At 37.2% G+C, this 27,400-nt stretch overlaps 1 protein-coding gene across 1 annotated transcript in view; it reads left to right on the top strand.

The window, feature by feature from the left end:
- The window catches only part of LOC126975029 (signal transducer and activator of transcription 5B), a 58,293-nt gene that overhangs the window by 17,692 nt on the left and 13,201 nt on the right, over positions 1-27,400 (top strand). The window contains exons 8-18 of the mRNA XM_050822803.1: positions 388-592; positions 2,894-2,976; positions 3,888-3,957; positions 7,265-7,419; positions 9,837-9,960; positions 11,664-11,792; positions 13,944-14,050; positions 17,822-17,983; positions 19,346-19,470; positions 20,336-20,488; positions 22,714-22,843. Coding sequence (XP_050678760.1) covers positions 388-592; positions 2,894-2,976; positions 3,888-3,957; positions 7,265-7,419; positions 9,837-9,960; positions 11,664-11,792; positions 13,944-14,050; positions 17,822-17,983; positions 19,346-19,470; positions 20,336-20,488; positions 22,714-22,843 — 1,443 coding nt within the window. The remainder of the gene's footprint in view (positions 1-387; positions 593-2,893; positions 2,977-3,887; positions 3,958-7,264; positions 7,420-9,836; positions 9,961-11,663; positions 11,793-13,943; positions 14,051-17,821; positions 17,984-19,345; positions 19,471-20,335; positions 20,489-22,713; positions 22,844-27,400) is intronic.

Here is a 27,400-nt window from a genome sequence, read left to right as displayed (position 1 = left end):
TATATGCTTCTACAATATGATCCCAGAAAATGTACAAAACAAATGTGTTACGAAATTTAAAAGAATTGTTAAAAAACGTTTGTGTGGGAAAGGTTATTATAGCATAAACGATTTTCTTAATGACACCACGGACTGGGAATAAAGCGAACACCCTCAGGCTCTTTAATTATAAATGTTTATTGTACGATATTACATTGTAATCCATTTTTTATATTAAAAAATTAAGCCCGCTGAGTTTCTTGCGCCCCATCTTCTCAGGTCTGAGGCAGTCTCTTTTGAATGGGTGGTAGTTTTTGACGTTCAATAAGTGATTTTAAATCCTATTTTGAATAAAAATATTTGAATTTGAACAACGATGCTAAAGAAATTTTCACTTCAAAAAATAAGATGGAAACGCGAGCAGCAGTTGAGCGGCAACGGCGTCCCGATGCAGTCCAACTTGAACACCATCCAGGAGTGGTGCGAGCTTTTGGCCGACCTGATCTGGAGCACTCGCCAGCAGGTCAGCAACGTGGCGCGGATCAACAGCAAGACCATCCTCGAGCTGCGGCAGCCGCACCTCGTCGAGATGCTGGACGAGATGAGCAAGCAGGTAGGATGCTGCCGAGATTATGCCGTAAAGCAGTAATGTGTGAACAGCTAGTGTTATTACTGGGAAAATGTGACTTAACATCTTATGGTGACGAGCGCAATTGTAGTGCCGCTCAGAATTTTTGGATTTTTCAATAATCCTGAGCGGCACTGCATTGTAATGGGTAGGGCGTATCAAGTACCATCAGCTGAACGTCTTGCTCGTAACGTCTATTATTTTCGTAAAAAAATACATTGTTGTGTTTCTGCCGTGAAGCAGTAATGAAAAGGCATAAAAGGCATTTGTTTTCTCAAAATTGATTCCTTTAGAATTCTTTTTTGGTGTCATTTCTAATATACTAGATACTACTAGCGCTTCGGAAACAAATGGCGCTCTGAGAGAGAAGAAGCGGTGCAAGAAACTCTCCCAGCATTCTTTTTTATTTGCGCTTTTTACCACAACGGCGCCTATTTCGGCCGTGAAGCAGTAATGTGTGAGCATTACTGTGTTGCGATCTGAAGGGCGTCGTAGCTAGTGAAATTACTGGGCAAATGAGATTGAACATCTTATGTCTCAAGGTGACGAGTGCAGTTGAAGTGCCGCTCAGAATTATTGTGTTTTTCAAGTATTTTAATGGGCAGGTCGTATCAATTACCATCAGCTGAACGTCGTGCTCGTCTAGTCCCTTATTGTCATACAAAAAAAAGTCCTGCCACCATCGTAATAGGGATCAAATCACATAAACATTTAGTGAGTTTCATTTAACACAGGGAGTGGGGACTCAAGACACTTCGGCATCTCTTTTTTTTTATGAGAAAGAGAAGAAGAAGAAGAGGATAAAAGGAAGAGGATGACAAACTAGTGTACGGGTGTTAAGTGATCACCACCGCCCACATTCTCTTGCAATACCAAAGGAAATACAGAAGCGTTTCCTTTTAGAATAATGTACGCGCTTTTTTTGAAGGTACCCATGTCGTATCGTCCCGGAAACACCGCACATGGAAGCTCATTCCACAGCTTTGTAGTACGTGGAAGAAAGTTCCCTTAAAACCGCTCCTTGGAGAAGCGCCACATATCCAGATGGTGGGGTTATATCCTAATTTGGGTCGTAAAACCTCCTCAAATCTCGTCGAGAACCCGTTATTGCGAGTTCCTCGGGGATCTTTACAGGGCATTTCACCAGAAAACATCGCTTTAACCGCCAAGGCAACCTAAGATGCTTAATCCTCTAGAAATCACAAAAGTTTCACAGTTGATATTCAACAAGTGAGTTGATATTTGAAATAGCTCCATGTGAAAACACAATAAGCCTTCATCATCATCAGCCGAAAGACGTCCATGGTGGACAAAGGCCTCACCCAAGGATCTCCACGACGATCGGTCCTGCGCTGTCCTCATCCAACGTATTCCGGCGATCTTGACCAGATCGTCGGTCCATCTTGTGGGGAGCCTACCAAAACTACGTCTTTCGGTACGTGGTCGCCTTCGAGGACTTTACTGCCCCAAACGGCCATCTGTCCGTCGAACTATGTGCCCTGCCCACTGCCGCTTCAGTTTCGCAATCATTTGGACTATGTCGGTTACTTTGGTTCTCCTACGGATCTCCTCATTTCTGATTCGATCTCGCAGATCTCTCTCCATTGCCCTCTGAGCGACCATGAGCTATTTTTTGGGCTATTTGGGCTATGTCGCAAAATTTAGTTCTCATACAGATCTCCTCATTTCTAATTCGATCTCGCAGTGAATACTCCGAGCATATCCCTCTCCATTACCCTCTTAACAACTATCAAAAGACTCTTGTGAATGTCTTAAAAATTTACTGCGTAAAGGGTCTAGATGAGAAGAACTCGCAAGATACTCATTGGCACTCTTTTAAATCAATTACGTTGTATGAAAAGTGATGCAACAAAAATACTAAAATTAAATAGTCACAAATGATCTTGCCTCAAATTAGGCATAGCCTGACCTATGGGTACAAGACGACGATATATTTAATACAATATACTTACTTAAACATACATAAATACTTATAAACATCCATGACTCGGAAACAAACATCCATATTCATCATATAAATGCCTGCACCTACAAGTCTTCGGGACCTCTTGCTAAGTAGTCAGGGTCACAAACCATTCGGCTATATGGGTCTATGGTATTTGGGATAATAGTTAATTAATACATAACAAAAGTTATTGAGTACAGTAGATGCATCACCCACAGACACCGTAGATAAAAGTATTCTGTGAGCATTTTATTTGCGATTATAAAGCATTTCTTCTCAGATATTCCGCTGATCACACTAACAATGTCCATCTTGACCAGGTGACAAGTCTTCTGTCAACTTTGGTGACATCGACGTTCGTGATTGAGAAGCAGCCGCCACAAGTGATGAAGACGAACACGAGGTAAGTGTTTTAACGGTGCCTTTTTCTGTCGTGAAGCAGTAATGTGTAAGCATTATCGTCTAAATACAAAGTTTTATGGTTTTATCACTGAACATGACGAATTCCCATACTTTTTTCGCAATAAAAGGTAGCCTATGTCCTTTTCCAAGTAGTCTGTCTCTGTATGAAATTTCATCAAAATCAGTTCAGTGATTTAAATGTGAAAGCGTAAAAAAAAACTTTCATACCAGTGGGAGGCTCCATTGCGCAGGATGCCGGGTAGATTATGGGTACCACAACGGCGCCTATTTCTGCCGTGAAGCAGTAATGTGTAAACATTACTGTGTTTCGGTCTGAAGGGCGCCGTAGCTAGTGAAATTACTGGGCAAATGAGACTTAACATCTTATGTCTCAAGGTGACGAGTGCAATTGTAGTGCCGCCCAGAATTGTGTTTTGTGTTTTTCAAGAATCCTGAGCGGCACTGCATTGTAATAGGCAGAGCGTATCAATCATCATCAGCTGAACATACTGCTCGTCTTGTCCCTTATTGTGATAATTTGTTTCTTTTTGTAACGGCCGTCCCCAATATTCTGTCTATCTCTTACTTGAGATAAAAATCGTAACTATCGTTGTCTTTTCTGTCCCAAAAACCTTATCGACGGCAACTCACCTTATTCGTACACACTGTCTGTCAATGAGACGACGTATAGCTTACCAGCGATAGAAGTTTGTATGTAAATTGCAATTCACGCGTCTCAATATAAGGCTATAAGAATGACTTATCGGGTATATTGGGACAGCTAATTACTGACAGTAGAAGGTAGTAATTTATCTCTATCTATAGATAGTATATTGGGAACGGCCGTATATGTATATGATTATCGCTATAAATTGTAAGTTAGACAAGTTTTGAGTGTGGTATTGGTTCTAGGTTCACAGCGACCGTGCGACTTCTAGTTGGAGGTCAGCTTAACGTGCATATGACGCCACCCAGGGTCACTGTGAGTTGACTGCTTATCTCATTACTAATACGTACATTAATAGAACATTATTGCAAAGGCGATCCAATTGACCGCGTGCAACGCAGAGCAGCTCGAATTGTCGGGGACCCAGTGCTCTGTGAACGGCTGGATCACTTGGCGTTGCGTAGCATTTATCACGGAGAGTGTTCCGAAGAGCTGTTTCACCTGATTCCTGCCGCCGAATTCCACCTTCGCACGACACGCCACAAGTTAGGATATCATCCCCACCATCTGGATGTGTGGCGGTCCTCCACAGTGCAGTTTACAAGGAGCTTTCTTCCACGTACTACGAAGCTGTGGAATGAGCTTCCTTGTGCGGTGTTTCCGGGACGATACGACATGGGCACCTTCAAAAAAGCGCGTACACCTTCCTTAAAGGCCAGCAACGCTCCTGTGATTCCTCTGGTGTTGCAAGAGAATGTGGGAGGCGGTGATCACTTAACACCAGGTGACCCCGTACGCTCGTTTGCCCTCCTATTCCATAAAAAAAATAGGCAATTGGAGGCGAGTATTAGTTTTAATTAAACACCCGACAGATGTAGAAGGGGTGGGTAATTTAAACGCACTTAAAATAGAAATTCTGTATTTTACTATTTCCACTAATAATTATTATAATAAGTGACTCAATACAATTTGGGCAGCGTTTTACCCCTTACAATTCACAATTATTATTGTTGTCGCGATTTTTTTCGCGCCCAAACAAAGGGAAAGGGCTACCCTCCGGGATAACTACGGGAGGGAGGTGGTGAATGCTCATACAAGCATACCAACGCAGCATAAGTCTGCGTTGGCTATGTGAGACTCACGTGAAAACCTAGGTGCCTACCCACTAAACAACACCTGCAGTTGGCTTTGGGCAGGTGCCCTCTAAGCCTTCATCGAAGGCGACCTTCTTATGGGGAGAGAGAGGTGCAAGCGGCACTCCCTATGGAGTATCCACTGAGATAAAATTCTCTCGAACTCAGCGCTCTGGTTTATATAGGACACGACTGTCACAGTGATGATGCTAGCAACTGTTAGTTGGCACTACTTTAGTGCCAACTAACTTACACGAACCAAGTTAACCAAATAATTTAATACAATTTGCTATTATAGTTTTTTCTAAAATTATAGTTATCTAATATATAAAATTCTCATGTCACGGTGTTTGTAGTTAACCTCCTTCGAAACGGCTTGACCGATTCTCATGAAATTTTGAGTGCATATTATAGGTCTGAGAATCGGACAACATCTATTTTTCATCCCCCTAAATGTTAGGGGAGGTCCACGCCAATTTTTTTTTTAATTTTTTTTTAATTATTTGATTATGAGTCAGCATTAAAAAATACATAAAATTTTCAACCTCCTACGATCAACAGTTACTTTTGTATCGCGATTTTAATATCGGCAATACAACATTTGCTGGGTCAGCTAGTAATTATGTAAAACAATACTAACACAGTAAGTAGCTTAATAAATATTATAATTAATTGGGATGTCTAATCGAACCAATCATGTATCGTGAAATTAAAAATGTCAAATAATGTCAAAAATGTCAAATGTCTTATGACAGTTCATGACGTTGGCAGCGCTTGTAAACACATCAAGCTGACACAGGCAATTGTCATTTCCCGCCGAGGCATATATAGTGCTTTTCTCAAAAGAATGCAGGGAAATAAAACACGCTTTTTATATTATACATTAAATTTAATTGTCTTTTGACTTCGCTGGAAGCAGGTTTTCTGGTGGAGTAAAATCAATCTCCATGTCGCTCTCTTAACCGCTGGAATTCATTTTAATTATTGTTAAATTTATATTTATTAAGTAAATAACAAATCGAGACGAAATTTCAGCTTTGACGCCATTTTTTTATATCATCTGTGCCGACAGGCAAACGCAAAGAGACTGGTATGCCAAGAATGACAAAGGGATCCGATCAATAGTTATCTGTTCAACAAGTGCGCAAAGTTATTTTTTGCTGCGAGTGTTGACTTGAATCACGAATTGGCGAAGTAGTCTAGAATTGAATTTGAATCTAATATACAGGATGTCCCAAAGTTATGGGATATGAAGGGAAAGTACCTTAAATATCGAATATAGGCTATTTTACTGAAAGAAGACTTTATGTTATTTTTAAAAGTTAGTAATTCTGCATTAAAAGATTTTATAAAAATTACTTGCCTCGTCTGGGAATCGAACCGACTTAAATGTAAAAAAAACCACCCCTACTTTTATGATGCCAATCGAAAGAATGGCCAAAAACAAATAACTCCTCTTAAATAACATAGTATTTTAAAAGAAAGGAACAACGTAAAATGAATGTTTTCCTACTTGGATTGGTACGAATGGACCGATTAGATGGCCGGCCAGATCCCCGGACCTTACACCATTAGATTTCGTGGGCGAGTTACAAACAGAATTGTGCCATATCATATCGAGTATTCACCATAAAATGATAAGAAAATCAACAGGCAGCGGACTCATTAAAAGATTGGCGATTTGCGTAAGACAAGAGAGATTACATTTTGAGCATTTAATTAATTAATTTACAAAAAAATACCCACTTAATTGACTACTTTCTTTTCAAATACTATGTTACTTAAGAAGAGTTATTAGTTTTTGGCCATTCTTTCGATTGGCATCATAAAAGAAGGGGTGTTTTTTTTTTACATTTAAGTCGGTTCAATTCCCAGATGAGGCAAGAAATTTTTAGAAAATCTTTGAATGCAGAATTACTTTTAAAAATAACACAAAGTCTTTTTTCAGTGAAATAGCTTATCTTCGATGTTTAAGGTAATTTCCCTTCATGTCCCATAACTTTGGGACATCCTGTATACTACTGAGGTAGTGAGTGATTTAAGGGCACGAGATAAAAAAAAATTGCTCTCGTGTGAAACATGCAACTTTTCACCTCGACTAGCGAGAAAAGTGTTATAGTTTATAGTAAGAGAAACAATTAAGATAATATTTAACAATGTTTATTATACATATCAAACCCTCATAAAAAAAATCATAAATAGTTGAAAAAATTATAAATCTAAATTTCGATAAGTAACATATAAATTTTTGTGACAATGAGATAATATGAATATTAAAATGAGTTTCGGAACGCACCGGATCGCATTGTTTATTTTTTTTAACGCGGAGTAACTCCCGGATGTATGGTCACGTGGGGTTCGAAGTTTAAATCAATTTGCCTCACGCTCGCAGCAAAAAGCGTTTATGCTGCGAGTTTTCACGTTGAAATAGCGCCCTTTTCGTGCTGGAGAGGTGGAAATAGATATTATGAGTGTTGAATGTTGAACAGGTGGTGATAATATCGGAGCAGCAGGCCCAGCTGCTGCTGAAGAGCGAGACGCAGAGCGGACGCGGCAAGCAGCCTCAGGAGTGTGGGGACATTCTCAACAACAGCGGCTGCATGGAGTACCAGCCCACTGGCAGGCAGCTCAGCGTCAGCTTCCGGTGAGTTCATTTACCAGTCGGAGGCTCCTTTACACAGGATGCCGGCTAGATTATGGGTACCACAACGGCGCCTATTTCTGCCGTGAAGCAGTAATGTGTAAGCATTACTGTGTTTCGGTCTGAAGGGCGCCGTAGCTAGTGAAATTACTGCGCAAATTAGAATTAACATCATATGTCTCAAGGCGACGATCGCAATTGGACGTAGTTATGCAGAAAGGACTCAAACCACACTTTGGAAATAAGTTAAGTATGTATGTAAAAAATGAGTTAAGGATGCCATCATACTCCTGACGGTCGAATCTGTCATGTAGTGAAAACCCTATTTTTATAATGTATAGGTACTGAAACTGTTTTTTATTGGATATATTTTATATGGATAAGATTAAAGCTGAAACTTGAAATGCCTATAACTCAAAAGTGCCTTTGTGTGGCTTGAGTCCTTTCTGCTTAACTACCTCCAATTGTAGTGCCGCTCAGAGTTATTGTGTTTTTCAAGTATTTTAATGGGGCAGGTCGTATCAATTACCATCAGCTGAACGTCCTGCTCGTCTCGTCCCTTATTGTCATAAAAATAAAGATTTATTATCGTCGACTCTATTGCCTTAGGCTTAGCATAAGACACTTTATTATATTTATTTAGTAGTTATTAGTGAGTATTCCGTAATATGTAATTGAATTTTGTTTTTTGGTTGAATTCTCATGGCAGGATTTTTTTTTATATAAAACTGATGAGCTAAAATTTAACAATTTCAAACATAGCATACTTATTTCGTGAGGTTTTGTGAATAAACTATTTCTGCTTATCATGGTGTGTACACACCTTTATGGAGTTGTACCCTATTTTGTACTTATCTGTTAAGAGTCTTGTTCAACATGTTATTTCGTTTAGCTCTGTTGTAGTATAAGGTATAAAACTTAACAGCTAAAATTTTACAATATCAAACATAACATACTTATTAGAACCTAGTTTTAGAACCACTAAGGCGAATAAGTCAGTTTTGGGAAATTCTGTTAGATTTTATAATAAGCTCCCCACGACCATAACAGAATTGCCCGACAAAACATTCAAGACATATATAAAAACTGTTTTAATGGGAAAAGGTTACTATAATATTAATTAATATATTGATGACTAGCTGACCCGACAGACGTTGCTCTGTATATAATAAACAGAATAATGTTTTTTTATATTTGTCAATAATAGAAAATATGTCCGTACAAAAAAAAAATATTGGAAATAAGAATTATTGCTTTAGTTTGTAAATTTTCTCCCACAATATCAACGCCACTTCGTCAATGGTGGGTGAATTAAATCTCCTTGTGTGTTCACCGGCAGGTGTTTTGTCAGCTCGAATGACGATATTATGGCTGTTTGATTTGCACAAACTCTTTGCATTCTAAGCCTATGTACTTCATTCACTCTCAAACTTATGATTTATCAGTCTACATAAAAATAATCTGATTGATAATTAACAACTGTTGTTAATCTAAAAACCATTGTTAGCTAAAACTAAGTTTATTTTTCACCTGAGAAAGTTAGAAAGATTTAAAAATTCTTATTAGTTAATCATTTTAAACTATTCTTTCAATTTGATTTGTGAACGACGGAGGACACATCAAAGGAAAAACAAAATTGTTGTTTCTATTTAATTCTGAGCATTTTCATATTTATTCACCATTTAAACCTTCCCTGGACTTCCACAAATAATTCAAGACCAAAATTAGCCATATCGGTCTAGCCGTTCTCGAGTTTTAGCGAGACTAACGAACAGCAATTCATTTATATATATATATATAGATAAAGAAGTTTCGAGTACGGTACCATACATATCGCGAGTCTCTGCGACCCTGTAGCATCCACTGACGTATTTTAAATTACTTACGCAATTTACTTTTTGACGCTTTTGCGCACTTGTGAACATTTTATGACTGACTTACAGATGCTTTTTGTAAGTTTTACGTAAATAAAAATTGTTTCATTTTCTTTTTCAGAAGTTTTTCTATTTGTAAGACTAAACTATTTCGACTTATCATGGTGTTTACACACCTTAATGGAGTTTTTATGGAATAGGAGGACAAACGAGCGTACGGGTCACCTGGTATTAAGTGATCACCGCCTCCCACAATATCTTGCAACACCAGAGGAATCACAGGAGCGTTGCTGGCCTTTAAGGAAGGTGTACGCGCTTTTTTTGAAGGTACCCATGTCGTATCGTCCTGGAAACACCACACAAGTAAGCTCATTCCACAGCTTTGTCGTACGTGGAAGAAAGCTCCTTGAAAACCGCACTGTGGAGGACCGACACACATCCAGATGGTGGGGATGATATCCTAATTTGTGGCGTGTTGTGCGAAGGTGGAATTCGGCGGCAGGAATTATCTGTAAAATATAAATAAAACATTGTTTTCTTTTTCAGTAATATGCAGCTGCGCAAGATCAAACGTGCCGAGAAGAAAGGCACCGAGAGCGTGATGGATGAGAAGTTGACTCTGTTGTTCCAGTCTGAGTTCAACGTGGGAGGCGGAGAGCTTGTGTTCCAAGTGGGTATAAACGGCGTTTTTATATTGAATATACATATAACAAAAACAAATTCAAAGCCTTCACAAAAAGTAAATTAAGCAGCAAAGGCTATTACAATATCCAAGATTATTTAAATGATAAAGCGGCCTGGAATTGAATTGATCTACTTAAGTGTGATTTGTTTTATGTGATTTTAATTGTTTGATGTTATTTATCTTATATCTTTAAACGAGCAATTCTTGTATATATATATAATCTGAATCTCGGAAACGGCTTCAACGATTTTCATAAAATTAAGTATGCAGGGGATTTCGGGGGTGATAAATCGATCTAGCTAGGTTTCAATTTAAAAAAAATGGTTTCATCCATGTTTGAATGAGAAACAGCTACAATAACATTAGAATACAAAGGTAAATTTCGCCACTATATACAAGACTATTATAGCTCAGATTGGGTGATCCGGAAAGCAGAAGACCCCGGTTCGAATCCAGATGTCCTATTAGTTTTTTTTTTGTTCAAGTTTTGTACATTCTTAAAAATCCGAGCAAGGCTCGGTCGTCCAGATATTATTACTTATTTGATTTGTTTGATTTTAACTTTATCTGTTTGATATTTTTTAATTAATACTATGAAATTAAGTGTATGACTGAACTTAAGCCATTGTAAATCAATGTTATGAGTTCAATAAACGTTTTGATTTTTGAATTCCCAAGGGATGTGACGGGCAGGACGTTTAGCTGATGGTAATTGATACGCCCTGTCCGTTACAATGCAGTGCCATTTAGGATTATTGAAAAACCCAAAAATTTCTGAGCGCCACTAGAATTGCGCTCGTCACCTTGAGACATAAGATGTTATTTTGTTCAGTAATTTTACTAGCTACGGCGCCCTTCAGACCGATTATTACACATTACTGCTTCACGGCAGAAATAGGCGCCGTTGTGTTACCATAATCTAGCCGGCATCCTGCGCAAAGGAGCCTCCCACTGGTAGCACAACTACAATGATCCGGGCATGTGTAAGTGTCCACTGGCCGCTTTTTGCGTACACGGCGAAATTGGTTATAACCGGTTGGCGATCATACAGTCAGTTGACAATTTCAGGGTTAGCGCGAGACAAGTATGGTTTTATTAATTGCAGGCTTGAATATTTTAACATACAAATTAATATAATAGTATTAATATGGTTGTTTATTGTACTTTGCCACCGATTCGATTATCAGAGATATATGAAACGAAAAAAAAATATGTTTTGTATCAAATGAATTGCAAAAATCACTTTACTAACGGCCGTTCCCAATATTCATCTTACTTGAGATAAAAATCGTAACTATCGTTGACTTTTCTGGCCCAATAAACTTATCGACGGTAACTCACCTTATCCGTGCACGCTGTCTGTCAATGGAACGACGTATAACTTACCAGCGATAGAAGTTTGTATGGAAATTGCAATTCATGCGTCCCAATATTAGGCGATAAGAATGACTTATCGGGTATATTGAGACAGCTTCAGATTATTGACAGCTAATTACTGACAGTAGAAGGTAGTAATGTATCTCTATCTGTAGATAGTATATTGGGAACGGCCGTAGTAGAACTCATTGCTGTTTTCTTCGATGAGTCGATTCAAAATGTATGTACGTGAGAGAAAGGGAAGCAAGATTGACTGGCGCCGTTACGCGTTACGTTACGCAGCGTTTTATTCCAACAAGCCATTGTTACAGGTATGGACACTGTCGTTGCCTGTGGTCGTCATCGTACATGGCAACCAGGAGCCTCATGGCTGGGCCACCGTCACCTGGGACAATGCCTTCAGTCCCCCGGGAAGAATCCCATTTGCCGTTCCCGACAAGGTGACTTACACAATTATAATAATAATATTAACACACTTTTACACAAATTATCTTGCCCCAAACCTGTACTATGGGTACAAGACAACGATATATTTAATACAATATACTTACTTAAACATACATAAATACAAATAAACGTCTATGACTCGGAAACAAACATTCATATTCATCATTTAAATGATTGCACCTACCGGGATTCGAACCCGGGAACTCTAGCTTAGTAGTCAGGGTCACTAACCATTACATCGTCCAGTCATTACATCGACATTTAAGAGAAAATCTATACATATAAATAAAATTGGAGTGTCTGTTTGTAATATTGAAATAACCGTTTTTTACTTCATGTATATGAATATATATTCATACATACCCCGAAATAACATTTTTTACAATCTTTTCCGTCTGGTTTGTCTGTCTGTCTGTTCCGGCTAATCTCTGAAATGGCTGGACCTAGTTTGACGGGTCTTCGCTGATGTAATAAGGAGTAACTTAGGCTACGTCTATTTTAGAAAAATTCTTTTAATTTTTATTATTTCATTAGAAAAATAAAGTAATGTTGCAATGACCATGAAACGGTCTTACTCTAAAAATAAATTATATGGCAAAACAACGTTTGCCGGTTCAGCTAGTCAACAATAAAGAAATAAATATTATAACTGTTCATTGTCAGTACATTTATAAAAATTTAATATACGTTCACTAAAATGGTCACCTTTTTGCTCTTAAAAGTGATTTTCGTTATTATAACACTAGAAATAAGGGATTGCTTGTAACTAATTCTAGTAGGTTTCATAAGATACATAATAGCTTTAAGGGTAAATGTATACACTTTTATAATAAAGTCCCAGCCACAGCCATAAATAAATTTAAATGTTTTATTAAAAAATGGCTCTGTCGTAAATCCTATTACTCCACAGCTTAATATCTAAGTGATCCGACAGCCTGGAACTAGATTATTATTATTTTATAGCAATAACAATGACAATACGATATTGTATATTTGATTAAAAAGAGCGCAAATAAAAACCGCTGGGAGAGTTTCGTGCGCCGCTTCTTCTCTCTCAGAGCACTGCCGCCGAAGCGGTAGTAGTGTCTAGTATATTAGTTTACACTAATGCTTTAAATCCTCTATTAAAGATTTTGAAACAGTTAGCTTATTACCAACTTTAAAACACCCAATGTCGTAATAACCATTACATCATCCAAACGAGTGTTGTAATGTTGTACTGAATTTCATAACAACACTCCTATGTTTTTTTTATCCCTTCATACGCAAAGAGTTTCAACAAACAGTCACATTCTTATTGCTCGGTGCGTGGTATCTGTATGAATTTCAAAAAAAGAAAATTTTCGTTTACGCGCCTTCCACACTACCAGAACGTTGCGTGCCGTAAAAAAAGTAGGTTATTCGAAACCCCGCCATTGTTCTTGAAAAAATGAGCGATTCAAGTTTTGACAGCACACTGCCGGATATTTTAAACGCTGCAAGAGAACATAATATTCAAGTGAATTTTAAGAATTGCACAATACAAAATGTAAATTACTACTAAAATAAATAATTCTTTCATTAATTCTTAATTTATTTGTATATAATCAGTAATGGATGATATTAGGTTACTACTAGGACTGGTTGTTTTAATGTTAGCAGTAACCTAACTGTTCCAGAATCTTTTAGAGGATTCATATTATGTGTGTAGATAAAGTCTTGTATGCAACTGTTGATAATTAGGTATTAAAACACACATGTGATACTATTATCACCCACATTCGTGTTTGTGTACTGCTAACATAAAAAAGCCAGTCCTATTAATCATAATATCATCTAAAGGAGTGTTGTAATGTTGTACTGAATTTCATTACAACACTCGTTTGGATGATGTAATGGTTATTAGGACATTGAGTGTTTTAATGTTGGCAATATGCTAACTGTTTTAGAATCTTTAATATCGCATTTTTAGCATGGGTGTACATAAAATCATATACAACGTCCCACAAAAGACTTACTAACTCGACTTACCCGAGTAGTAGGCATTATTAAAGGTGAACCACGCTCCCGTGGCTCTTCTGGTGTTGCAAGTAAATGTGGGTAGAAAGAAAACTTTGCATCATCCATAAGAAAGAAGGAGTTTGATCATATTCGTTGTGCTGTAGGTGACGTGGGTTCAGCTAGCGGAGACGCTTCGCATCAAGTTCTGCTCGGCAACCGGCGGTGACCTCTCAGAAGACAACCTCAGGTTTCTGGCTGAGAAGATATTTAGGTAAGCTGCTGTTTTAGTTTTTTTAGTGTACACACACACGTCAATTTGTTTTATTGTGCGTGCGTTGCTGAAAATAGAGGGTAACAGTTGGCCGCTTTTTTTTGATGTGTTCACAGCTGTCACAGTCTATGTAGATGTATAAATTAAGGTCAAAATACTGAGTATTATCTTGGACGGCCAGATCTTTTTCTGTCACAAACAGAAGAGGTCTTATTGTATTAAGAGCACATTACACAAACTGCTTACTAATACAAAGTGTATGGAGATTTTTAAAAATTGTATTTGGCTCCATACGTACTTTGTGTAATGCAATCACAGCGATTCGGTTCTCTTTATCACCTCACTCCATTTTAATATCGCAAACTATATCAAATCAAATCATCTTTATTTGCAAGATAAGGTAGTAATATGTTGTTGGCTTATAATTAACAAGTGCTCTTATCCTAACCCACAAGGCATGCAAACTTATAGAGGAATACATAGTTCACGTTTTAATTTCTGTAACAATTATAATATTCTAGCTGACCCGGCAAACGTTGTTTTGCCATATAAAGTATAATTCACGCGATAGTTTTATTCGATTTTCCACCTTGTGTTACAAAATAACAATTTTATTACGGATCCCTAATTTTGAAAAAAAAACAAGCCTAGCCTTCCTCGATAAATGGACTACCCAACACTTAAAGAATCATTCAAATCGGACCAGTAGTACCAGAGATTAGCGCGTTCAAACAAACAAACAAACACTGCAGCTTTATAATATTAGTATAGATTGTACTATACTAAAAAAAGATATACATCCCAAGCAAACTTAGATTAACATCAATCATACAATATTTATTATTTCATAGGCTTATTAAGTTAAATTTATAATATAATGTCATTAGCTATACAATGATATTGAGTTCAGTCGAAGTTAATTTTTATTATTTACTATTTTATCGCCAAGAAAATCTTTTAATGAGTAGTATGCTTTTTTTATTAAGTAACATTTGAGAGACTTTTTAAAGTAGAATATATTTTTGCGCTTAATATTGTCAGGTAATTTGTTGTAAATTGTTGGTCCCATGCAAAAGATGCTGCTTCGATACAACTCTGTTCTGGACTTCAAAGGTCGTAATTTGTTGTCGTTTCGTTTTGAAATTAGCGTTTCATATTTATTGATATTATTCCTTACCATAACTGCTACTTCATAAATATATATTGATGGCATGCTAAGAATATTTAATTTAATAAAGTGACGTTTACATGATTCGGTTGCTTTTAGTGAGCAGACAGATCTGATACATTTCATTTGAGCTTTGAATACTTCATAGTATATAGTACAATGTACGAGGGCTGCACTTAAAGTATCGGGAATGGAATATTTCCATTGTTCCTGTCATATTAAAATCGTTTTAATTGAAAACTCTTTGGTTTTAAAAATCGAATACCATTTATTTATTTAAAAAAAGATTCTCGGTCTTGTCACAAGGTCTTTTCAAACTTGTTTAGTCGTTGAGAAAATGGAATTGACTCGAGAAAATTCTAGAGCGATGATTTATTATGACTTTCGAAGTGGTTTAACACAAAAACAGTGTGTTGACCGGATGATTTCTGCATGTGGTGATGAAGCCCCATCCAAAATCACAATTTATCGCTGGTTTGCTCAATTTCAACGTGGACGTGTCAAGCTCAGTGATGATCTCCGTCAAGGTCGTCCAAAAACTGCAGTCACCAAAGAAAACGTTGATGATGTGCGTAAGCTGATTGAGGAAGATCGACATGTGGCATACCGCGAAATTCAGGAATCTTTAGGCATTGGCATGAGTCAAATACAAATAATCTTGCATGAACAATTAGGTGTAAACAAGTTGTTTTCTCGATGGATACTCTGTGAAGAGCTCGCATTTGCTCGTATCAGGTGACGAATCCTGGATATACGCGTACGAACCCGAAACAAAAAACCAGTCACGAGTTTGGGTGTTCGAAAATGAGCCAACAAAAATTGTTCGTTCACGGAGTGTTGCAAAAAAAATGGTGGCCATTTTGCGACTATTCCTCTTGAGGGACAAAGAACGGTTAATGCAGAATGGTATGCTAGCATTTGTTTGCCACAGGTCGTTTCTGAACTCCGTAAAGAGAACTGCAACCGTCGCATCATCCTCCATCACGACAATGCGAGTTCTCACACCGCGCACAGAACAAAAGAGTTTTTAGAGCAAGAAAACATAGAATTATTAGACCATCCGCCGTACAGCCCCGACCTAGGCCCTAATGATTTCTATACTTTCCCTAAAATAAATAATAAATTGCGTGGTCAGATATTTTCATCACCTGAAGAAGCTATGGATACCTACAAAACGGCCATTTTGGAGACCCCAAGTTCCGAATGGAATGGATGCTTCAATGATTGGTTCCATCGTATGGAAAAATGTGTCAAATTTCGCGGAGAATATTTCGAAAAGCAATATTAAATATATTAATATTTTTAAATAGTAATGTTGTGTCACTTCCTTGATTCCCGAAATTTACAGTGCCGCCCTCGTATAGGTGCCAAAATGAGAAAACTCAATGAACAATCATAATATAAAAATGACAGGTTCCAAATTCAAATTTAATATTTTGTTGTATTTTTAATTGTAACAGATTTTATGGCCAGACCAAGTATACATCGGTTCTTGATGTATGTGCTAATTTCCAAGTTAATTGAATGAATGGTAATAAAATATACAAATTCCATTACATACAGACGAAGGTAACATTAAAATAGTTGTTGTATCAATATTTTTTTCATATTAGCTATGTGTGCATAAATACGTGCAAATTTTTAATGAACTTTAGCATTTTATGGTTGATCTATGTGATGGAGGGTTTTGGTCACTTAAAATTATCTTGGGAAGCAAATATTTTTTAACTCTAATAGTAACGAAGAAGAAGTAGAAAGAAGGATCAAAAACTCTTGGAACAAGTTCTGCTCACATAAAGAAATATTAAAAGGATCCTTTAGCTTAGAGTTAAAAAAGGTGGTAATGGATACATGTATCTTACCATGCCTCACATACGCAAGCCAAACATGGGTGCACACAAAGAAAATTAAACATCGGTTACTAACAACACAACATGCCATGGAAAGAAGTATCTTGAGGCTCAGAAAGATGCATAAAATCCGCAACAAAACCACCAGGAAAAAAACAAAACTGACAGATGTCCTTGAACATGCATTAAAAATGAAATGGCAATGGGCAGGACATGTGGCTAGGGTCCCAGACTAAAGATGGACTCTAAAAGCGACAACATGGAGTGGTCTATCAGGTAACAAATACCGAGGCAGACCCAAAATGAGGTGGAGTGATGCCTTCTTACAGTGGCAGGTAAAAATTGGCTAGAGAAAGCAAAAAATAGAGAGTTGTGGAAGAAGATGGAGGAGGCATATACCCGGATGGGATCAAGATTATAGTTTAAGTAATAACATTAGTTTAAGGTATATTTTTAAGTTACTAACACATTAAAATATGTAATATATATATCTTGAATAAATATAATTATTATTATTATTATTAAAATATTATTAAAAACAAAAATAGTAAATAAATGACAGTGTCATGACCAAGACGCTTGGGAAGAGCTTCATTAACCTTTCCAGATAGATTATAAGTTTTTGTGTATATTTTACCTTTTATCTTATAATGTATTAGAATATTACAACTTATTTGTTTCATAATATGTATACTGGGTAATTTTGCCTTTAATAAAAATTTATTATTATTATTATAATATTTTTGTTTTCAGAACGAGCCTTCCGCTGAACACGATGGAGCTCAACAGTACCACAGTCAGTTGGACCCAGTTCTGCAAGGATGCGCTGCCCGAGAGGAACTTCACCTTCTGGGAGTGGTTCTACATGGTGGTTAAGGTCACCAGAGACTATCTGAGGACGCTGTGGTGCGACCGGTGAGTGTCTCAAACCTTCAAATAGTCAAGGTGGCAGTACTGCCAACAGATGTTTCCGGGAGGATACGACATGGCTACCTTCAAAAAAAGCCCTTACACCTTCCTTAAAGGCTGGCAACGCTCCTGTGGTTCCTCGTTTGTCCTACTTTTCCATATAAAAAAAATTGAACACTGCACATACAGTTTACGACTTAGGGACTTTCAAGAAAAAGCATACTCCCACCTTAAAGGCCGGCAACGCATTTCTTGACACACCTGTTGTTGCGGATGTCCATGGGCGGTTGCCTCACCTCTCCCCATCCCGTAAGCCTCTTGCCCCCTCTCATATAAAAAAAAGTTAAACTTCTTCTACTGAAAAAGGGAGCTTATGTCTCTCCTGGGGGATGTTAAATGGATTTAAACAATATGTTATGTTTTAAGTTTTGTTAGTTCTCAGATTAATTAAATTTGAAACCATAATTTATGAACGATGAGGGACTCGAACCCGCGACCTCTGAATGACGCATGGATCGTAATTCTTGGGTATATCTTGTTCAACTGTCAGGTTGTAGCTTCATCTACAGGATCTACTTTACAGTTGATAAACTGCTCAACCCCAATATTTGCATATTAGGAAATTGACATGAGATGTCGCTCTTGAAAATCTAAACAATTTATGTTTTTAAAGTGATAACCGTCACTTGTGGGATTAATACACAAATAAAATTTGAAAAACAACAAAATTTTATGAACGATGTGGACTCGACCTCCGGCGTTCCGTGCCGGTCTAACTCTAACCAACTGAGCCAACCGTTCGAGTGTCGTATCGTCATAAAATCTTGTATGCTTTGTTCAACTCTCAGGTTGTGGCTTCATCTACAGGATCTACTTTACAGTTGATAAACTGCTCAACCCCAATATTTGCATATTAGGAAATTGACTTGAGATGTCGCTCTTGTAAATCTAAACAATTTGCTATTTTTATCGTGATAACCCTCACTTCTGGGATTAATTGAATAAAATTTGTTACCAAAATTTAGGAAGGATGCGGGACTCGAACCCGCTACCTATCGGGTTCCGTCCGAGCGCTCTTCCAACTGAGCCAACCGTTCGAGTGACGCATGGTTCGTAAATATTGGTATGTCTTGTTCCTATAGATGGAGCCACAATCTGCCCGTTGAACAAGACATACCAATATTCACGAACCATGCGTCACTCGAACGGTTGGCTCAGTCGGAGGAGCGCTCGGACAGCCATATTTTTCCAACAAACTAACCCTTTCGCTTTATCTCACTATATTATTGTTTCAATCCCACCCAAGATGTTTTTTTTTATTGTCTTTAAGTATGAATAGATTTAATTCCAACATTTTCAAATTTTCAGTTTAATAATGGGCTTCATACAGAAGAAACTGGCTGAGGAAATGCTTTCAAAGTGTCCACCGGGGACTTTCCTGTTGCGATTCTCTGACTCTGAACTTGGTGGTATTACCATTGCTTGGGTCGGTGGTAAGTATCTACTACAATTCTTATGACAATAAGGGACGAGACGAGCAGGACGTTCAGTTGATGGTAATTGATACGCCCTGCCCATTACAATGCAGTGCCTCTCTGGATTCTTGAGTCTTAGAGAGAAAAATTCGGAGCGGCACTATAATTTTAGTAAGTGGATGGTGTTATTATGAATTTGATCTAAACTCTGACCATCACAAGATTTGTCACTTTTTTGCTCTTAATAGTGATTTTCATTGATACTCCCTGCCCATTACAATGCAGTGCCGCTCTGGATTCTTGAGTCATAGGGAAAAAACTACTGAGCGGCACTATAATTTTAGTTAGTGGTTGGTGTTATTATGAATTTGATATAAACTCTTACCATCACAAAATTTGTCACTTTTTTGCTCTTAATAGTGATTTTTAGAAATAAGTGATTGCTTGTAACTAATTCTAGTAGGCTTCATACATAATAGTAATAATATCATACATAATAGCTTTAAGGGCAAATGTATACACTTTTCAGGCACTGTTCAGGCATTATCGATAAATAAATTTAAATGTTTTATTAAAATGGCTCTGTCGTATATCCTACTACAGCTGAATATCTAAGTGATCGGACAGCCTGGGATTAGATTTTGATTATTTTATAGCAATAGCAATGACAATACAATATTGCATATTTGATTAAAAAGAGCGCAAAACATGAATGCTGGGAGAGTTTCTTGCGCCGCTTTCGTCTCTCTCAGAGTGCCACTTGTTTCCGAAGCGGTAGTAGTATCTAGTAGATTAGAAATGACATTGAAATAATTCTAAAGTAATCAATTTTGAGAAAATATATGCCTTTTGTGCCTCTTCATCCTTGTTACGCGTGTTGCAGAAGGTAACGAGGTCTTCAGTCTGCAGCCGTTCACCTCTCGCGACCTCATCCTGCGCTCGCTCGCGGACCGCATCCTGGACTTGACCCAGCTGCAGTTCCTGTACCCCAACATCGCGAAGGACGAGGTCTTCTCCAAGTATTACACCAAACCAGGTGCGAACACTCAAAAAATAAACTCCAAAGTCAGTCAAAATAAAACTGGCCAGGCTAACAAAACTCTCTAAGTATATATATAAAAAAAGCGCGTACACCTTCCTTAAAGGCCGGCATCGCTCCTGTGATTCCTCTGGTGTTGCAAGAGATTGGGGGCGGCGGTGATCACTTAACAACAGGTGACCCGTACGCTCGTTTGTCCTCCTATTCCATAAAAAAAAAAAAAACAAAAAGTAAAAAGCGATTCACTCGATTGTATGAAACGACTGTTGATAGATTGACAGATGACGGCTATGATCTTGTAAAAAACGAAGATAGCCGTAATCCACTTTCCCCCTTATTCATAATAGTCTGCTAACTTAAAGCATTGCTAATTCTCACTCTGTCTTCTTCTATTGACCTAAGTAAGAATGAGAAAAATCATTTCTTAGCGGCTGTTTAAAGTTAGCGGACCATTATGAATAAGGGGTTTTAACTTTTAAGCAACTGTTCGCTTTCAAACTTAGCCGGATTAGAGACTACGCGCACTTATTCAGCTCCATTCGCGTTGCGCTGAACGATTTTGGTCACACTTATACAATTCTGCTTCTATCAGCCGCGTACGGCGTCGTAAGAATGAACATAATAACTTTATCTACACCCATGCTTTAAATCCTCTATTAAAGATTCTGAAACAGTTAGCTTATTGCCAACATTAAAACACCCAATGTTCTAATAACCATTACATAATCCAAATGAGTGTTGTAATGTTGTACTGAATTTCATAACAACACTCCTATGTTTTTTTTTTTATCCCTTCATGCGCAAAGAGTTTTAACAGACAGCCACATTCTTATTGCACGATGCGTGGTATCTGTATGAATTAAAAAAAAAAGAACATTTTAGTTTACGCGCGTTCCACACTAACAGAACGTGGTGCGCCGTAAAAATGTAGGTTATTCGAAACCCCGCCATTGTTCTTGAAAAAATGAGCGATTCAAGTTTTGACAGCACACTGCCGGATATTGTAAACGCTGCAAAAGAACATAATATTCGAGCATAATATAGTGAATTTTAATAATTACACTATACAAAATGTAAATTACTACTAAAATAAATAATTCTTTCATTAATTCTTAATTTATTTGTATACAATCAGTAATGGATGATATTAGGTTACTACTAGGACTGGTTGTTTTAATGTTAGCAGTAACCTAACTGTTTCAGAATCTTTTAGAGGATTCATATTATGTGTGTAGATAAAGTCTTGTATGCAACTGTTGATAATTAGGTATTAAAACACACATGTGATACTATTATCACCCACATTCGTGTTTTAATACCCCTTACTACACAACAGTTGCATAAATAACTATTAAATCACGTCTGCACTCTTTAATCTTTGCGTGCATAATGATTACGTTAAATCAATGCAGGAACAATACAGGTCGCAACTTGTCGACAAGGAGTCGCGAACCATCCCTGTAAAGAGCTGTTCCGCCGCATTCGATGGCGAACAGCGCTGTACGCTCTTTATTATATATTATTCGCATAATAAAAACACATTTATCACCATTAGCACTTCCTACCAATCCTGTTGTCCACACCGAAACACAATAATGCTTACACATTACTGGTTCACGACAAAAAAAGGCACCGAAGTGGCGTGATGTGCAACGACCCTAGCCACGACATTGCAACAAGGAATGTCTTTTTTTATCACGAAACGCGCAGGATTATTGAAAAAACCTTGAGACATAAGATGTTAAGTCTCATTGGCCCAGTAATTTCACTAGCTACGGCGCCCTTCAGACCGAAACACAATAATGCTTACACATTACTGCTTCACGGCAGAAAAAGGCGCCGAAGCGGCATTAACCTAGCCGACATGATGTGTAACGACCCTCCCCACGACATCGCTACAAGGAATGCCTTTTTTTATGACGAAACGCGCAGGACGTTCGGTTGATTGTAATTGATACGCCATGCCCACTATGCAGTGCCACTCAGGATTCTTGCAAAACCCAAAAATTCTGAGCGGCACTACAACTGCGCTCGTCACCTTGAGACATAAGATGCTAAGTCTCATTTGCCCAGTAATTTCACTAGCTACGGCGCCCTTAAGACCGAAACACAATAATGCTTACACATTACTGCTTCACGGCTTTACTAGCCGGCATACTGTGCAATGGAGAGGCTCCTCCCCTTTTGCCTTTGAAACTGTAAATTAAAATAATTGCTTGCAGAGAACGAAATGCTGAAGAATGGTTACGTGAAACCCGTGTTGGTGACCACACTGCCGCCATACATGTCGTCGTCACCCTCGTATGCCCACTCGCCCGATTCCCACAGGAACACACCATCCGTACACACCAGGTAACGCATCATTTCAACAGTTTTTCATTTCACAAATAAAATTTGAAGACAAAATTTTATGCACCTAACCTCACTAGCCATAACCTGAGAGTTGAACGAAGCATACAAGATTTTATGACGATGCGTCACTCAAATAGTTCGTCAGAGGTCGCGGGTTCGAGTCCCGCATCGTGGACAATTTCTTTTTCAAATTTTATTTGTGTGTTAATCTTAGAAGTGAGGATTATCACTTTAAAAACATAACAAATTGTTTAGTTGTTCTTTTTCGTTTAAGCATTATGCTTAAGGGTTTACCTTCAAAATAAATCTTTTATATGTCTTAATAGAATGTGACAGCTGTGAAAACGTCGAAAAACATTGACAGTTAACTTCCATTTAGAGGAATGCACCCCATAGACCAAGTATAGTAACTAGACTAATTGATAGCTTCCGTCTCACTCACACGAGAAAAAGAAAAACTTATGCGAGTCTTATGTAAAGAAATGAGATAGAGTGATTAGATTTTTTGTTTCGCCATGCGTGCCGATTTTTTCAAGGTCAGCACACCCGGTGTGCTAAACAAACTTGACAGCGCTGCACAGATATTATGTTTACTTTTATTTGCGTCTATAAATATAAGCTATTATTGTTGTGAAATGTGTGAAATATTCACTATTTATGCAACATCAGTGGCAATTTTAAGTAGAATTGAAGGAAATATGGTGCGATGTTGTGTTTTACAATGTAAAAGTGATAGTGAAAGAACACTTGTGTTATATTATGTACCTATATATATATATAGGATATTATCTATCTCATGTTGGCCACGCGAAACCGATGTCTAGTTACTATACTTGGTCTATGATGCACGCACACTAACACAAAGTGTTATACAAATCGCGAGTGTTAGACGTAGCATGTCATGGACACTAAAGCACGGATAGCTAGAGGCTCCATCTACACGTGAAATTATTTGATAAAAATATTTAAAAATTACAATGCGTTATATATTTTACAATTGGTACGCAACTCTGTATTTGAGCAGTTTTTCTTCAATTTATAATAATATTAAAACAATTATTATGTTATGAAATATTTTCTTGTAAAATCTTTATTCAATTATTTACATATTTGTGCTAGTAAATTTTAACTTATAATAATGGTTATAGTGCTAAAACTATTTGCCTACTGATTTTACCATCGATATCTCTTATCGACTCTTATATTCTGAATGAAATAAGTACTAATAAAGTAAAAAGATGATTCTTTTGAAGGTAGGCCCTTAAAGGTGAACGCACACTTATCCGAACCGAACGAGTCGAACGAAACGAATTTTAGAATTCTGTATATCAAATCTCATGAAACCTCGCAGACTGTTCCGCTTCGAATCGTCCGAATCTGCAAGCACTTCAGAATTCGGATGACGTCATCCGGCGCGGTTTATGAGGCGACTGATGCTCGCATTCTAGTGTTCATAGTGATTTCATTGATTTAATATGTACGCGGTCGATTGTTTCGTCGCGGTTGATTCTTCTAGTGCGGATATGTGTGCGAGGACTCCTTGACTTCGATTCGTTCGACGCGTTCGGCTCGTACAAGTGTACGTTCACCTTAAGACCGATCATCAAGCACAATGACAGCTGACAACAGCTGGATTGCAATGATTTGCTGCATTTTTCTAGAACATTCAAAGCGCATTCATTTCCTTTTCATGCCCTTCGTCTGTTGATAAAGCTAAGGCCCCTGTACCGGGAAACGGCAATAGAAAAATCGTGATATTGATGTACGGCCACCCGAGTGTATCTACAATGTGATTGCCTTTTCTTGGTACTACATGGCCCCAGTATACACAATAATTAAAAACGTCTTTCGGACCCACCATTGACGTTACAATAAACACCTAGACCAACAATCACGCTCAAAAATTGACACAGAGTTTTCGTTCAGTCGTGTAACGACCGCGCTTTGATTACAAAGCCACGCAATGAAAAAGTGTTCAGTGAAATTTCGCAGCACAATCGATGAACTTGCTATGAGCGTATACAATAGACTTTGTACATTAATGCCAAGAATTAAGGTGTTAATTTGAATGAATGAAAAGTTGTGCTTGTATACAACGCTACTTGAACATTTTTGTTGACCTTTTAATAGGCGATTGTTAACCTAGTTGTTTATTGTACATCAATGGTTTCCACACAACATTACCGATGACGGCGACTGAAAACATGCGAAAACAAAGCGTAAGAGTTTGAGTGAAAGAGAAAAAAGATCTTCTACTGGGTTTGGTTTACCGTTGTTCTTTGTATGTGGACAAGTTATAAGGCTGACTGTTCATAGATCGACGCTGATTTGAGCTGAGATCTATAAAGCGTACTTAGACTGTTGAGATTTATATATTTATATTAGTTGAGACGTACAATATATCGGTGTGTAAGTTTAGTATGATTTCTTTTTTTAGTCATTTGACAGCTGAAATTGGACGTACTAATTCCAGAAAAACGTTCCAAGCCACAATTATATACGAAATTGAGTAAAGAACACATAACTGGTCATGTCGTGATTCATATTAACACACTGACAAAAAATGGCAGCCCTACTGTCAGTCTTTAAATGATATCATGATGTAGTAGCCCAACCACAATATACTAATCTATATATATAAAAATGAATTGCTGTTCGTTAGTCTCGCTAAAACTCGATAGCGGCTGCACTGATTTGGCTAATTTTGGTCTTGAATTATTTGTGGAAGTCCAGAGAAGGTTTAAAAGGTGAATAAATATGAAAATGTTCGGAATCGAATAAAAACAAAAGTATTGTTATACCTTTGATGTGTCCCCCGTCGTTCAGAAATCGAATTGAATGAATAGTTTAAAAATGAATAACCAATTAGAATCTTAAGTATATTTCTTTCTCAGGAGGTAAAAACCAAACTTAATTTTAGCTGCCTATAGTTGGTAGATTAACTACAGTTGTTAACTATGATGGCAATACAAAGTTTGCTGGGTCAGCTAGTATTAAATAAACTTTAAACACGAATTCCTTAAAATGTGATGTTTGTGGCTTGGAACGTTTTTTAGGAACTACGTCTAACTATGCTGAACTTAATCTAAGACAGACCAATGCAATAGTCAAGTTCGTGTTTTATCCATAAACTTAGTATAATAATAGCGTAATAGATAAACACACTCCTCATTAAGTCGAGAGTAAATTTAAAATGTTCATGTGTGCTAGTTTTACAGATGTGTTAGTGATATAAGTGATGTGTCTTGTATTTTGCTTTTCGTCAATCCCTATGACAAATATTGATAAATGGCGTCATATTCACGTATACAATATTTTATTATCTAACACATATTTTCTTAAATGAATACAGTCTTTAAAAAAATAGTGTGTTTTAAAATGTAATATTTAGTATTTTAGTGCATATTATGTTCTAGGAAAATAAGCATCACGAAAGTAGTATTGAAGAATCAGTGTGTCCCTGTGAAATGGTTATTAATTTGGATTGTTGCAATAATATATAGATATACTAGCTGTCCCGACAGACGTTGTTCTGTAGATAGTAAAAAAATACTGTTTTATAGAAATTTGCCAATAATATATCAAAACATCAAGAATTATTTCGTGAAACATGCTCTCTGTTGTTATAATGAAATTGTTTCACAGCCGAACTGTCAATCCGTGCGTCACTAAATTCACTCATAGAAAAAATGTCCATACAAAACAAATATTGAAAATAAAAATAATTATGGGTCCCAAATCGTAATAAAAACTATCCTATCTCTCAAGTTGGACTAAACTGCACTCCATGAAGTAATCCCCATTAAAATCCGTTCATTAATTTAGGAGTCCATCGCGGAGAAACAACGTGACACGTAATTTATATATATTAAAGATGTAACAACATAATCTAATACAGAACACGACATCATTATATTTTTAATTAAAATTCAGAACTAACGACGATAAAAACAAATTAAAACGCGGTCCAGTTTGACAGGAGAGTAATGGACACTAAATTGTTTCAAAACGGTTTCATGGTGGTTTCAAATATTGCGTCTCTCTCTCCCACTTAGTTAGTTTTTATAAGGATAGTAATCTCACTTTCACACCTTTGTACATTTGAAATGTTTATTTAGTTGTATTATTGCTATATATAACAACACAATCTAATACAGAACACGACACCATTATATTTTTAATTAATATCCATTAAAACACAGAACTAACGATAAAAACACAAATTAAAACGCGGTCCAATTTGTCAGGAGACTAATGGACACTAAATTGTTTCAAAACGGTTCGCACAGGGTAAAAACAGGGTTCGTCTATTAGGCTAGTATACTAAGTTTATGGTTTAATCTCACTCAGCAAAGTTTTACTTAAGTAAAGTCTAAGGACGTTCTATAGATCTTAGCCTTACGCTTGGGATGTAATGTCTAACCCCTAGTTGAGATAATATTTATTATTTGTTATTGAATTAAATTAATAGGGAAACTCAGATCTCACATTTTTACGTTTTGGAGACATGGTTAACCGTAAAATATGTTTGTCATGCCTATTCTTATACGTGACTTA

This window comes from Leptidea sinapis, chromosome 2, assembly GCF_905404315.1.
Source record: "Leptidea sinapis chromosome 2, ilLepSina1.1, whole genome shotgun sequence".
NCBI lineage: Eukaryota > Metazoa > Arthropoda > Insecta > Lepidoptera > Pieridae > Leptidea > Leptidea sinapis.
Note: the sequence above shows the minus strand (reverse complement) of the source record. Positions and strands in the feature narration are given on the sequence as shown.